Source organism: Mastigoproctus giganteus, chromosome 9 (genome assembly GCF_048544385.1).
Source record: "Mastigoproctus giganteus isolate SK-2022 chromosome 9, ASM4854438v1, whole genome shotgun sequence".
In the NCBI taxonomy this organism is placed as follows: domain Eukaryota; kingdom Metazoa; phylum Arthropoda; class Arachnida; order Uropygi; family Thelyphonidae; genus Mastigoproctus; species Mastigoproctus giganteus.
This window is the reverse complement of record NC_143583.1, coordinates 37,752,959-37,767,000: the sequence shown is the minus strand read 5'-3', so window position 1 is coordinate 37,767,000 and position 14,042 is coordinate 37,752,959. Positions and strand designations below refer to the sequence as shown.

The 14,042-nt window shown below is 37.9% G+C and overlaps 1 protein-coding gene across 1 annotated transcript in view; it reads right to left on the bottom strand.

Moving 5' to 3' along the window:
* Positions 1–14,042, bottom strand: part of LOC150080152 (sodium/potassium-transporting ATPase subunit alpha-like) — a 379,958-nt gene that overhangs the window by 277,173 nt on the left and 88,743 nt on the right. The window contains exon 3 of the mRNA XM_090380992.1: positions 11,499–11,558. Coding sequence (XP_090237118.1) covers positions 11,499–11,558 — 60 coding nt within the window. The remainder of the gene's footprint in view (positions 1–11,498; positions 11,559–14,042) is intronic.

Below are 14,042 nucleotides of genomic sequence, written 5' to 3'. Positions count from 1 at the left end.
TATAGCACACTCCTACTCTCAATTTTGATCTCCCAATGCTTATGTCACACCAAACTGACTCGACACTGCACTGTCCAGCGATGTCGACTGGCTTCACTTCCTTGGATTTTATGTGTTTCTTAACTAATAGCATAACCCCTCCCCCCTTCCTATCCTGTCTATCCTTTCTGTAGACGTTGTACTCCCCAAATTCCAGTTCTGCATTCCTTATTTCTGTGTGACACCACGTCTCTGAAATCCCAACAATATCTGCCTTTGATGTTTTGAGCAATACCTCAAATTCATCAAATTTATTTACTAGACTCCTAGCATTGGTGTACACGCAAGTATACATGCACCTGCTCTTCCTCTTAGCCATCCTAACGCAACCCATGTGTTTACTTGTACCCCAATGATTCCCAGCAGTCCCTGAAATATCCTGCATCTTATTTTCCAGGCTGCTGCTCATTCCAATAGAAGCAGTGCAAGAATCACTTTCTCCTCTGCCAGTGGCACCTGTTAATCTATTAGTCCTTGTATCCCCCCAATCTAGCAGTTTTCCGACCCTCCTAACACTGCCTCGATAGCATCAGCAAACATTCTTGCACCCTTTCTATTTAAGTGTATCCCATCCCTGTAGAAGCAGTCTCTCCTGTTAACAAGTACAGACCAGGCTGAAAAAAATTCTACCCCTTGAGCCCTGCACAATCTTTCCAGGGCCGAATTGATCGACAGGGCTCTCATCATATACTCCCTCCTATCGTGTCTGGGAAGAATTGCAGACACTTTCAAATTCAACCCTAATTCATGGCTTTTTTTCATCAGTGACCTGTACTTGTTAAGTAATTCCGCCGGTCTCCTACTCTTAATATCATTCGTGCCAATGTGTACAACTATATCACCTTTTGTGCCCTTAAAAGATGATATCCGCTCTACGTCATCAACCTTTGCCCCTGGCAGACATACACTGGTCCTGTTCCACCTATCCTTTTTACAAAGCATGTTTCCCGTTTCCCTGACAATAGAGTCAATAACAACTACTAGTTCCTTTGGGACCAGCGCATTCTGCCTGGGGGCTGCCGCTATGTTGCGCGATGACCAAGTGCAAGCTCTGGCATTGGTGTGGGCAGATGAGAGCTTGATGGGCCCCTCACTTGTAATCCTTCGAGGGCATCCACCCTGTCCTTCAAGCTCTCATATAGGCCCATAACAATGCTGAGTTGACACCTGATTTCCTTACGCTCCTTGCATCGAGCACATACAAAGACATCCCCCATGGCAGTATCATGTCCCATACCTGACTGCTCCGCAAACATCAAGCAAATAGTGCATCTTAAAAGGCTGTGATTCAGAGGGCAACTGCCCCCCTCAGTTCTCCTCTGAGCCACAGCATTCCCATTAACTTGAGCCTTTTGCTTTGCTGCTCTAGTTTGAGTCATGATTTCGATTTACTTTCAATAAAAATTTCAATTTCAGTACAAAATTAAATCCTAAACTTGTATCTCAACACAGCTATAAAGCTATATTTATGTTTCAGTAACGAGTGTTATCTACGAAATATTTATGTTTCAGTAACGAGTGTTATCTACGAAATCCCTTTATATAACTTCCGTATCAAGTTATGTATTAATTATTTATTTTTACTAATTATTTATATTACGTAACCTAAGTGGTTATATGTATAGTTAAAAGTACAATTTAATTGCCAATGAAGTTCAACAAGATTAACAGATTTTACTGATTAATTTTCGCGTAGCAGTGGCGGCTATTTACGATCGGTAAACACGTGGATTTGATACCCTTTCCGATACTAAGTAATACCTACAAAATCTCTATCTAAGTTACTTTAAACTTAAGTACCATAAATAGGAATATAAAGCTACTCTAGAAAATAAGTTAATGTCAATTTAAACTAATAAAGCAGAAAATAAATCAGAAAAAAACTTCTCTGTTCCAAGAGCGGCAGAAAGGCACGTCCGCACAGGCAACCCTCGTCCTCAGACTCATCAAACTATCTGTTATGGACAATGTACGGTGTTTGCGCTTTACACCAACGAGAAGCACTTCCTTTATGCATTGGAACCATGGCTGGGGCTAAATGTGAGCAGGTTATAATAATAAATGCACAAAAACAAGTAAGAATAGCTTGCCGGTGTTCATGCCGAGAGCTGATGTTGCAACCAATGCCACCAAAAACAGTAGTGGCAGGTCGGTGCGCTGACCGGGGAAATTTGAAATCACGTTCACAGAAATTATGTCCGAATTAGCAGTGGAACCGGGTTATCGATGGCCGTATTAGTGATGGTCGACCTGTATTTGTTAGATAAACTAAGGTAAAAGCAATTAACGGAAATGAAAGTATTGTACAGTATACATTTTATAAACAAAGATGATTGTTTTGCATAAAGCATGAGACTAGGCGTAACATTAAGTAGTGAATGGGTTAGTGCCATCGCAACATGTTTTGTTGGTAGTGAAGTGTCGGAGTAGATAATTGGCATCATTTTAATTGTATCTCATATTGTGAATTGTCACGATTGAAACACCAGTGTACCTACCTGCCTACTAAGCAGAAGCAAACAAGCCTTGAAACGGTGCTGTCTGGGTGGTGGTATATGCCGAGAATAAGTAACATTAGTCTTCTCCATTGTTGAAGCGTTACTTATTTGAGGTAGCGCAATACCATTGCAATTCATTGTGAAGGTATTCCCAATATGAGATACAATTAAAAAGATGCCAATTATTGTCTCTGGCAGTTTGCTACAAACAAAACTTGGTGCAATGGCACTAACTCATTCATTAGTATATATTTTAATATATACAATATTTTAGTATCACAGTAAAAATAATTACAATCTCAATACAAAGGAAACATACAAATCATTAACTTTTTAATAAATTAATCTAATTTAAAGAAAGAGTCTAGTGTTGTTTGCACAGTTCTTGTCCTATATGCATTTTTAACTACAGCACAGACATTATCAAATACAATAGTTGTTTCTTTATCAATGTTACTGCAGACCAATACATTCTCTATTATGCTCAATGCATTTTGGGCATCTTTTTTAGATGGCAGTGTGTTTTTGTTACCAGCAACAGCTGTCACTGGTAACAAAAACATTGTTTTGCTTGGTGTTTGGCAGCTCTTCTGCTGTTATCATTGTTGTGGTAGCAACTTCATCATCCACACCTTCACAAACTCTTCGAATTCGACACCAAATTCCTCAACGTTCCTATCATATTCATCTGCAAGACCACGTTTTTCGATGATATTTCCTCCAAAGTTACTCTTTCTGAAGGATTTGGTGCAATACTGTCCCAAGCAATAACAAGATTATGGATAGCATCCAAGGCATTCCAATTTTGCTCCAAATTGTGACCTCCTTCTATGTTGCATATCAAAGAATGGCTCTAAAGCCATTCTTCTGTCCACTTTCGGTAACCAAAACTGAAAAATTCTGACCATAAGCCAGGCACTTCAATTGGCCTCATAATCACAGGGAAGTGGGTTAGTTTCTTTTAAACATCTTAGCTTGGAAAACTTACTGATCACAAGGGGGCATAGTTTTGTACTGACAACTGAATTGCAGCCTCACTGTTCGGTTTATGCTAATTACTTCTGTGGTAATTACTTGTAAAATGTGTGTACATAAGGTGGCAATGTTAGCAAATTATAAAATAAACCTGTCTCGTCAAAAATAAAAATATCCTTTGCTCATATTTTTTGAGAATGGACCATACAGAACACAACTAGTCTGTAGCCTTTTCTTTGACGACTAATCCAGACTCACCACAAACATTTTGCAAAATCAAGTTACTCCTGTCTTTAAATCTTTGGAGCCAGCCACTGTTACATTTGAAGTTTCTAATTCCATGTTGCTGAGCAAGATAATTTGCCCTTTCTTGCAACATTGGACCTGATATCGGCAAATTAGATAAAAACATTTGTTGGTACCACTCAAAAAGTTTTGTTTCGAGCTTCTCATGTTTTCCACCACTAATTCATTTCCTGTTTTTTTTTTTAAATCGCTGCTCCAGTGTCATGCACTTCTAATTTTATTTGGTTTTTCAGTATTGTAGATAAATGGATGTTGTATTCCTTTGCAATGTGTTTTGTTCCATTCTATCAGCATGTTGTACAATTCTCAGTTTAATTTCCAGGCATATAATTCTGCCTGTTTTTAGTTTTGTTGCCATAATACTGCTAAATGAGATTTAATATAAACAAACTTTAATTTAATTTAAAAGACACATTCCAAAAAAGACATCAGCTCAGATAAAATAGCACAAAAATTAGATTATACTCTACTGTAGCAAATGACTCTTTGAACTGGCGTAAAAATTGCAATTGACCTTAATCCTGTGGAGAGCGAGGGAGTGTACATAAACAACTTAGATAATATATAACAGAGCTATGATGCTCAATACGTTCTATGTTGATATCAATATTTGTAGAAGAATAAGAGAAATTTACCTCAATATAATATGCATGTACTCTAAAGAAATTAAAACAAATAAAAGATTAACGCAAAATGATTACAGTAAAAAAAAATCAATTGAAAACAATTCAAAAATTAATTTAAATTAATTTTAAAAGTTTAACTTAAATTTTGAAAAATGATTTTCCTTCCTGAAGCAGACAGTGCTTTTTGACCATATGTCATGATCACAGGAATGGATATCCATTCAATTTAAGGTTGCTACCATTGGTATTATAATTAATGCAATGAAACCAGTTTGAGAAAGCTAGAGAAAATCTGTCACCAGAAGGGAAAAAGAGTGGCCCCCTCCCAAAAAACAGTATAAACAGAAAAACATAACACAGGGTAGCATATTTCTCAAAAACTATCTCAATACCTGCATAGGCACAGGTATTGAGATAGTTTAGAATACAGGGTGTCCCTTCTGAATGTCCCTGATTTTAAATATTTTGCAAAAGAAAACCCAGTGCACTAGGAAATATTAATAACTTTTTTTTTTTTTTTTTTTCCAATAAAACTCAGTTTACAATAAAAAAAAAAAAAAAAGCATACTTCTACATGAGCTCCTTTGGTGCAACAAAGAATGTCCAAATGACACTCTTTCAGACCAGGTTCGCTCCAAATATCTGCGCTGTTGGTGGCAATTGCTTGCAAAATGTGTGTACATAAGGTGGCAATGTTAGCCACCTTGGCAGAATATACCATGTCTTTCACAAAGCCCCCCAGATGAAGATTTTGGTTGGTTGATTTTACTGGTGCAAAAGCTCTAGATGAAGAAATCTAAGGGAGTTAATCTAAGAGGAGTTATTTAGTGAGCGGAATGCCAGAGGTGTAATCAACTCTAGCAGTAAGCTAGAGAATCTTGTAATAACTGAGAGTAAAGTGGAGGAGAAATTGTTGAAGATAAACACAAGAAAGGCACCCGGGGTGGATGGGATCTATCCAGTTATATTAAAGGAGGCAGCAGAGGAAGTAAGCAAACCCTTAGCCATAATTATGAGAGCCTCCTTGGACTCACGGGAGGTACCCACAGACTGGAGATGTGCAAATGTGACCCCAATTCACAAAGGAGGATCAAAGGCTGACACAAGTAATTATAGACCTGTGAGTTTAACTTCTGTTCCAGGAAAATTAATGGAGGCACTAGTTAAAGAAGCACTGCAGGATCATTTAGACAAGACGTCAGTTATAGCTCGGACACAGCATGATTTTGTTAAGGGGAAGTCTTGCCTGACCAATTTTATTGGATACTATGATGCAGTCACAAAGGAACTGGATGCAGGGAATAACTTTGATATTATATACTTGGATCTTAGAAAGGCTTTTGATACTGTTGCACATGGAAGACTGCTGCACAAATTGGAGCAGTGTGACATTGGAGGCAAATTGCTGCTGTGGATAAAGGGGTGGCTGAGGGGGAGAAGACAGAGTGGTAATCAATGGACACTGCTCGTCGTGGACTAATGTTATTAGTGGAGTCCCTCAGGGCTCAGTGTTGGGTCCATTATTGTTTTCTGTATTTATAAATGATATTGATGATGGTATATCAAGCTTAATGTCGAAGTTTGCAGACGATATGAAGGTAGGCGGGGTTGTCAAGGACACTACTGACACTATGCTGCTGCAATGGGATCTGGAAAGGTTGAGCTGATAGGCTGAGAGGTGGCAAATGAAGTTTAACATTGACAAATGTAAAGTACTACACATGGGAAACAGCAACTCCAGAGCAACGTATCAACTCTGTGGTACTACACTGACAGTGGTAGAGAATGAAAGGGACCTGGGGATGGTTGTGCAGGCAGATATGAAGTTCTCTGAGCAGTGCAGACGGGCTGCAAGAGTAGCTCATGGTGTATTGTCAATGATATATAGGAATTTTTCTAGCAGGGATAAGGAGGTGATTATTCCCTTGTATAAGGCAATGGTCAGGCTACACCATGAGTACTGTATACAGGTCTGGAGGCCTCATTTCAAGAAGGATGTAGAGCTGCTGGAATGAGTACAGAGAAGGGCAACAAGATTAGTAAATGGAACAAAGGGGTGCTCTTATGAAGAAAGGCTTAAGTTTTGCAAATTACAGTGTCTGGAGACTAGGCACCAGCGAGGTGATCTTATAGAGGTGTATAAAGCCTTGAATGGTTTGAGCATGCTCAATGCTGATGGGATTCTTCCTCTCACTCAGAATAATAACCTGAGAGGGCATAAATTCAAATTGAGCAAAGACAGATGTAGGATAGACGTGCGGAAATTTGCCTTTAGCCAGCTGGTGGTTGGTTGGTGGAACAGACTTCCATCCCTTGTCGTGGAAGTTGATAGCTTAAATAAGTTTAAGGCTCAGCTGGACAGGTATTTCGAACGAACAGAGGGGTGATGTGGAAGTGGTTTTTTTTTTTTTTTTTTGCTGATGCTGCATAAGCTTGCTTTCTTGCATCAAATGCCTCTACTAATGCTAAATCAGGTGAATGAGGGGACCATGGCATCGATCTACCACACCCAATCCAATAGTCTAGGAATGTGTTGTTCAGAGCAGTGCACACCTGCAAGTTCCAATGAGGCAGTGCTCCAACTTGCTGAAAGATTAAGTTGGGCTATAAAATGTGCAATCTGAGCAAAATGCATATTGTTCCAGCATGTCTAGATATGTTATTTATTTCCGTAGCAGTATTCTCAAAGAAAAAGAACTGTTCAATAATCATGTCCTTCATAAGACCACACACACTTTTAGGCTGTCTCGAATGCTGTCTCAAGTGTTCACAACCCCAATATTCGAACACTGTCGGTAAACTTTTCCTGAAATGTGAAACGTTGCCTCATCGGAAAAAATAACATGCCTTCAAGAAATCGTGGTTTTGGTTGATACAATCAAGAATATCAAAAGCAAAGTTTTTGTTGCTGTCTTTTGTCACTCAGCTTGATTTCTTAAACCATTTGCAATTTATAGGCATACAAATGTACGCTGCTTGTGTACAACACTATGCAGAGTTGCATGGGGCACGTTCAGTTCTCTTCATGCATGTCTGATTTCCACAGGCTACACACAAAGGGCAGCATATACCGCTTTAATTTACTCTTCTGAGACAATCTGATTATCTCCTCCATGTCACTTCTGAATGTTATGAGTGTTCAAAAAATGTTCTGTAACATCTCTGTATAAACTTTGGATCAGGTGCATCTTTGTTGAATACATGACTAAATTGACTTTGAACCACCACAACAACAGATTTGCTCTCTGCAAACCACATCACTGCTTGCACTTTCTCTTGCATCAACGCCATTTTTACACAAATACAGTGGTGCTGCAACCTCTGTCACAGTGTGTTTCAAAACATCAACAATGAAACTTGACCATATCCCCCTCTTCTGGCTCCCATGAATTTTAACCAACTTTTAAAATCAGGGACACCTGTAGAACCTGCTTCCTTACTAAATTGAAGCACTTTAAATTACAATGAATATGTAGCAAAAGATATTACTGGGTAATATTAATTCTAATTCTCTTAATTTGATTAAATAAGATCATAGAATTCGTGGCAAATGCAAAACCGTTCATTCTGATTTCATTCTTTCCACGTAAAGAAACAACTGAAAGTTCGCATATCATGGATTCCTTGTGCGAAGCATATGATTACAATTGTTGTACTTAAACATTCCATGTGAAAGGTCTGGAATTCAAATCCCATCATGAGGGAAGAAATTTACATTAGCATTAGCATTAGTAGAGGCATTTGATGCAAGAAAGCAAGCTTATGCAGCATCAGCCAAAAAAAAAAAAAAAAAACCACTTCCACTTCACCCCTCTGTTCGTTCAAAATACCTGTCCGTCCAGCTGAGCCTTAAACTTATTTAGGCTATCAACTTCCACAACAAGGGATGGAAGTCTGTTCCACCAACCAACCACCCGCTGGCTAAAGGCAAATTTCTGCACGTCTATCCTACATCTGTCTTTCCTCAATTTGAATTTATGCCCTCTCAGGTGATTATTCTGAGCTAGAGGAAGAATCCCATCAGCATTGAGCATGCTCAAACCATTCAAGGCTTTATACACCTCTATCAGATCACCTCGCTGGTGCCTAGTCTCCAGACACTGTAATTTGCAAAACTTAAGCCTTTCTTCGTAAGAGCACCCCTTTGTTCCATTCACTAATCTTGTTGCCCTTCTCTGTACTCGTTCCAGCAGCTCTACATCCTTCTTGAAATGAGGCCTCCAGACCTGTATACAGTACTCTAGGTGTGGCCTGACCATTGCCTTATACAAGGGAATAATCACCTCCTTATCCCTGCTGGAAAAATTCCTGTATATCATTGACAATACTCCATGAGCTACTCTTGCAGCCAGTCTGCACTGCTCAGAGAACTACATATCTGCCTGCACAACCACCCCCAAGTCCCTTTCGTTCTCTACCACTGTCAGTGTAGTACCACAGAGTTGATACGTTGCTCTGGGGTTGCTGTTTCCCATGTGTAGTACTTTACATTTGTCAATGTTAAACTTCATTTGCCACCTCTCAGCCCATCTGCTCAACCTTTCCAGATCCTGTTGCAGCAGCATAGTGTCAGTAGTGTCCTTGACAACCCTGCCAACCTTTGTATTGTCTGCAAACTTGGACATTAAGCTTGATATATCATCATCAATATCATTTATAAATACAGAAAACAATAATGGACCCAATACTGAACAATGAGGGACTCCACTAATAACATTAGTCCACGATGAGCAGTGTCCATTGATTACCACTCTCTGTCTTCTCCCCCTCAACCACCCCTTTATCCATAGCAGCAATTTGGCTCCAATGTCACACTGCTCCAATTTGTGTAGCAGTCTTCCATGTGCAGCAGTATCAAAAGCCTTTCTAAGATCCAAGTATATAATATCAAAGTTATTCCCTGCATCCAGTTCTTTTGTGACTGCATCATAGTATCCAATAAAATTGGTCAGGCAAGACTTCCCCTTAACAAAACCATGCTGTGTCCGAGCTATAACTGAAGTCTTGTCTAAATGATCCTGCAGTGCTTCTTTAACCAGTGCCTCCATTAATTTTCCTGGAACAGAAGTTAAGCTCACAGGTCTATAATTACTTGTGTCAGCCTTTGATCCTCCTTTGTGAATTGGGGTCACATTTGCACATCTCCAGTCTATGGGTACCTCCCCTGAATCCAAGGAAGCTCTCATAATTATGGCTAAGAGTTTGCTTACTTCCTTTGCTGCCTCCTTTAATATAACTGGATAGATCCCATCCACCCCGGGTGCCTTTCTTGTGTTTATCTTCAACAGTTTCTCCTCCACTTTACTCCCAGTTATTTCAAGATTCTGTAGCTTACTGCTAGAGTTGAATACCACCTCTGGCATTCCCCTCGCTGAATAACTCCTCATGTGTGAATGTCGATGCAAAATATTCATTTAGTTTGTTAGCTACCTGAGCAGGATCATCAACAGTTGACCCATCAATATCAAGTGGACCAATCTGATTCATCCCCTTCCTTCTAGAGTTTACATAAGCAAAGAACTCTTTGCTGTTTTTCTTTGCATCCCTTGCCAAGGATTTCTCGTAATCTGCCTTCGCCTGCCTAACCTCCTTTGTAACTTGGTTGCATATCAACTTGTATCTATCATAGGCTTCTGTGTCATTTGTTAATTTGTAAGTATCCCATGCATTTTTCTTCTCTGCCATATGCCTCATTAGTTCATTTGACATCCATTTTGGCCTAAACCTTGAACAATATTTCTTAGTTGGTATGTAAAGCCTAGTAGCTTCCTAGATAAGTTCTTTGAATGTTTCCCATTTTGAATTTGCTGTTGGTAACATCATCAGTTGGTCCCACTGTATAGAATTTAAATACTGTCTCAGTCCATCATAGTCGCCTTTACGGAAGCAATAACCCTTCCCTTTACCCCTAATGGTAGTTACCTCTTTGAGCAAATCCCACTTCAGCACACTGTGATCACTGCCACCTAGTGGTTCATTTATCTGCAGATTCTTAATGCATGAAGAATCACTGCTGATAATCAAATCAAGAGTATTACTCCCTCTAGTTGGCTCCCGAACATGCTGATGTAGAAAACAATCATCCAATAAATCCACAAAAGCCCTGCTAGTGTGTGAGTGACCAGCCCCCAAATTCCAGTCAATATCTGGGAAATTAAAATCTCCCATTATAAGACTCTCTGATTTACTGGCCCACTCTATTTCCCTGTACAGTTTCTTATTATACTCATCAGAGTCATTAGGCCTATAGCACACTCCTACTCTCAATTTTGATCTCCCAATGCTTATGTCATACCAAACTGACTCGACACTGCACTGTCCAGCGATGTCGACTGGCTTCACTTCCTTGGTTTTTATGTGTTTCTTAATTAATAGCATAACCCCTCCTCCCTTCCTATCCTGTCTATCCTTTCTGTAGACATTGTACTCCCCAAATTCCAGTTCTGCATTCCTTATTTCTGTGTGACACCACGTCTCTGATATCCCAACAATATCTGCCTTTGATGTTTTGAGCAATACCTCAAATTCATCAAATTTATTTACTAAACTCCTAGCATTGGTGTACACGCAAGTATACCTGCACCTGTTTCTATTCTTAGCTACCCTAACACAACCCATGTGTTTACTTGTACCGCAATGGCTCCCAGCAGTCTCTGAAATATTATGCATCTTGTTTTTCAGGCTTCTGAAATTTATTCACACCCTGACCAAGTTAAATCGTCTTGGCTGATGGATGCAAAATCTCTTCTGTGCTCCCCTACAGAAACTTTGGTTTGCCATTCAGCTGAACTGAACTACCACAGAACAGAAAATTTGCAGAAACAAGACACTAATTCTTCATAGTCTTAGTTGCTCTGGTGCAAAAAAATAAAATTAAACATGGATATGGATGACAAAGATTTACTGTAGCCAGTGGATAACACCTCAGAGTTATTGCTATCTGATTTCAAACAACAAGCTCCACAAATTTTGTCTCACAAACTTACGGATATCTTTTATACACCGAATGCAATTTTAAAATTGCACAGTTAATAAATGAGAAAGTTTCACTCACTGTTTCTGGATTGGTTCCTAGTCTTATATACAATTCTCCAACTGGAATTTTATGCTCATCCTAAATAAAACATAAAAAGGGTATAAAAACAACTGTGTTGAAGTTAGTAGACATTTATTTTTTCAATCTTTTTCAGAACTAGCCTTCCCTATAATATAAATTAAATTTTAAAAACTAACTATAACAACAATCATTAACACAGGAATATGCTATACTATGGCAATTTTAAATAATTTTAGTTTACACTTTTAATAAAGTATACACTTTCATAGCTCAAATCAACTCTAAAATTGGCTACTGACCATGTTTATAGATTTTATGCTAAATCTTATCCTATCATTGGACCGAAAGTTTAAAAACTATTACAATAAGAAACATGAATATAGAGGGTATATGTGAACATGCAGGTATTAAATAATGTGTGAATTTTTACACTACACTTCATTAAAATCAGAAAGAATATCTAAAAAGACACTCACTCCCACAAGTACATTAGACTTGCTGAGACATTTGCAGCTCCTCTGCAGTTAATACTTTCAAATGATGTATAACTTTAAAAAATATATATAAAATATTTAAAAAAAACAAATAACATAAAACAAAATTATATAAAGGATTTATCTGCTGGGCCTCATCTCATCAAGAATTTGGGTCTCCGCCTCATTTAATGAGTGGAGGGGAGAGGACCCAAGGCCTCAATGAGGAAGAAAAAACCCAAAGGGCACAACATTTCAATAACCCTTAAACTACCATATGCCTATGTTGAAAGTATAAGTACTTTATGAAGCTATAAGTACTTTTTAATCAAAATTTTCATAGCATAGATCACAGCCACACAACCCCTATGGAAGCATTTACTGTTTACTAAAATACTATGTTATTTGGGTTTTTTTCATTCACTGGTTGTTGATAACATGAAGTACCAAGTGGACAAATTCTGTGTCCTGCATTAGTCTTTTTGCATCTATTTTTTTTTTTTTTAAATTAGACGACCATTCAAAAGCCCTGGCTGCAAAGGAGAGTAGAATGTCACAGCAAGCTATGCATACTCTCATAAGTGCTTTCTAAATATTCTTTGATTTCACTCCATATAGCATAAAAATCAGTATATCAGAGAATAAAACTATTTTAAAATAGAAACATAACCAATATAAATTAATAACATTGTAGGTACAAAGAGGAACTTCTTTGGAGAATTACATCAAGCAGTTATCCAATTATATCATGCAAATAATCTTGCTATATCATTTTTCATGCAATCTTCTAAATAAGGCTGGATTTTGATTTAATTCTAATAGCACATACGTCAAACTAACTTTTAATGTTGTGGCAAATTAAGATTCTACAGGCATGACTTTTGATCAAAGTTAATACCTTGTGAATTGAAGCAGCTAATGAAATATGATTCTTCTAATGCATTTCTGTGGTATAGCAAGCCGATGAAATGAACTTAGCAGAACTAAATTTCCACACCTATCCAAAGTTAAGCACATGGAAGAGGGCAATATTTTTCACTTAACTGAAGATCTTTAAATTTCACTTAACAAGTGAAATGTAAGAATGATCATATACTACCACTTTCTGATACCAACAGAACAGAACTTCTATATTGTAGATCAGTATCCTGGGATTTCTTAAGCTAGCAGTAGAGGTATTAATCATTTGCTTATATTTCTTAAGTATAAAAATTAATCGAAATTATTTTAAACTCTTATTATAATATACTCTCTCACACAAGTCAGTTAGTTAATAATCCATATACAAGGTGTAATCAAAAAGGTTTGGACTAATATTTGGAAAATGAAGCTTGCCAACTATTCAGATCTCACTCCTTTGAAATAATCTCCTTGAAACTGTACACATCAATTTCACTGCTTCTGCAACTTCTGGAAGCATTATGATAAGGCTTCTTTTGGAATTGCTAATAGTTCCTGTATTGCATTCTGAATATCTTGGGGAGAGCTAGGGAGCTAAATCCAGTGAGTATGGTTGCTTCATGACAATTTCTTGAATGGAAATAGACAAGTGTACAGAGATTTTGTCATGATGGAAATTGACACTTGCATCATTAATTATTAATAATAATAATAATAATAATTAATAATGCAAGTGCCAATTTCCTGCAAGTCTTTTTTTTGGGGGGTGTTTTCTCTGAACAGTATTGCACAATCACCATAGAACTGTTTTGGAGTATTCCTGATTCACTATTTGACCATGCAATGAAAATTCATTATGAACAATGCCCAATGAGTAAAAAAATATGATAAGCATAATCTTGACTGTTTTGCCTTTTTTTTTTTTTTTTTTGGGCCTTGAAGAAGATGGAATCTTCCATTGAGAGGACTGCCTTTATTTCCAGGTAACAATAATGATGCAAGAACTCGCCATTTGCTGTGATAATCAGTAACGATGCAAGGCACAAACTTGGTTGAAACCTGTTAAAATTGACATGTTTCATAACAAACACTAATTTTGCTAGTCTCTTCATGGACAGTTAAACATCAACCATTGATCACTTCTAATCAGATCACAAGCACGAGTGAA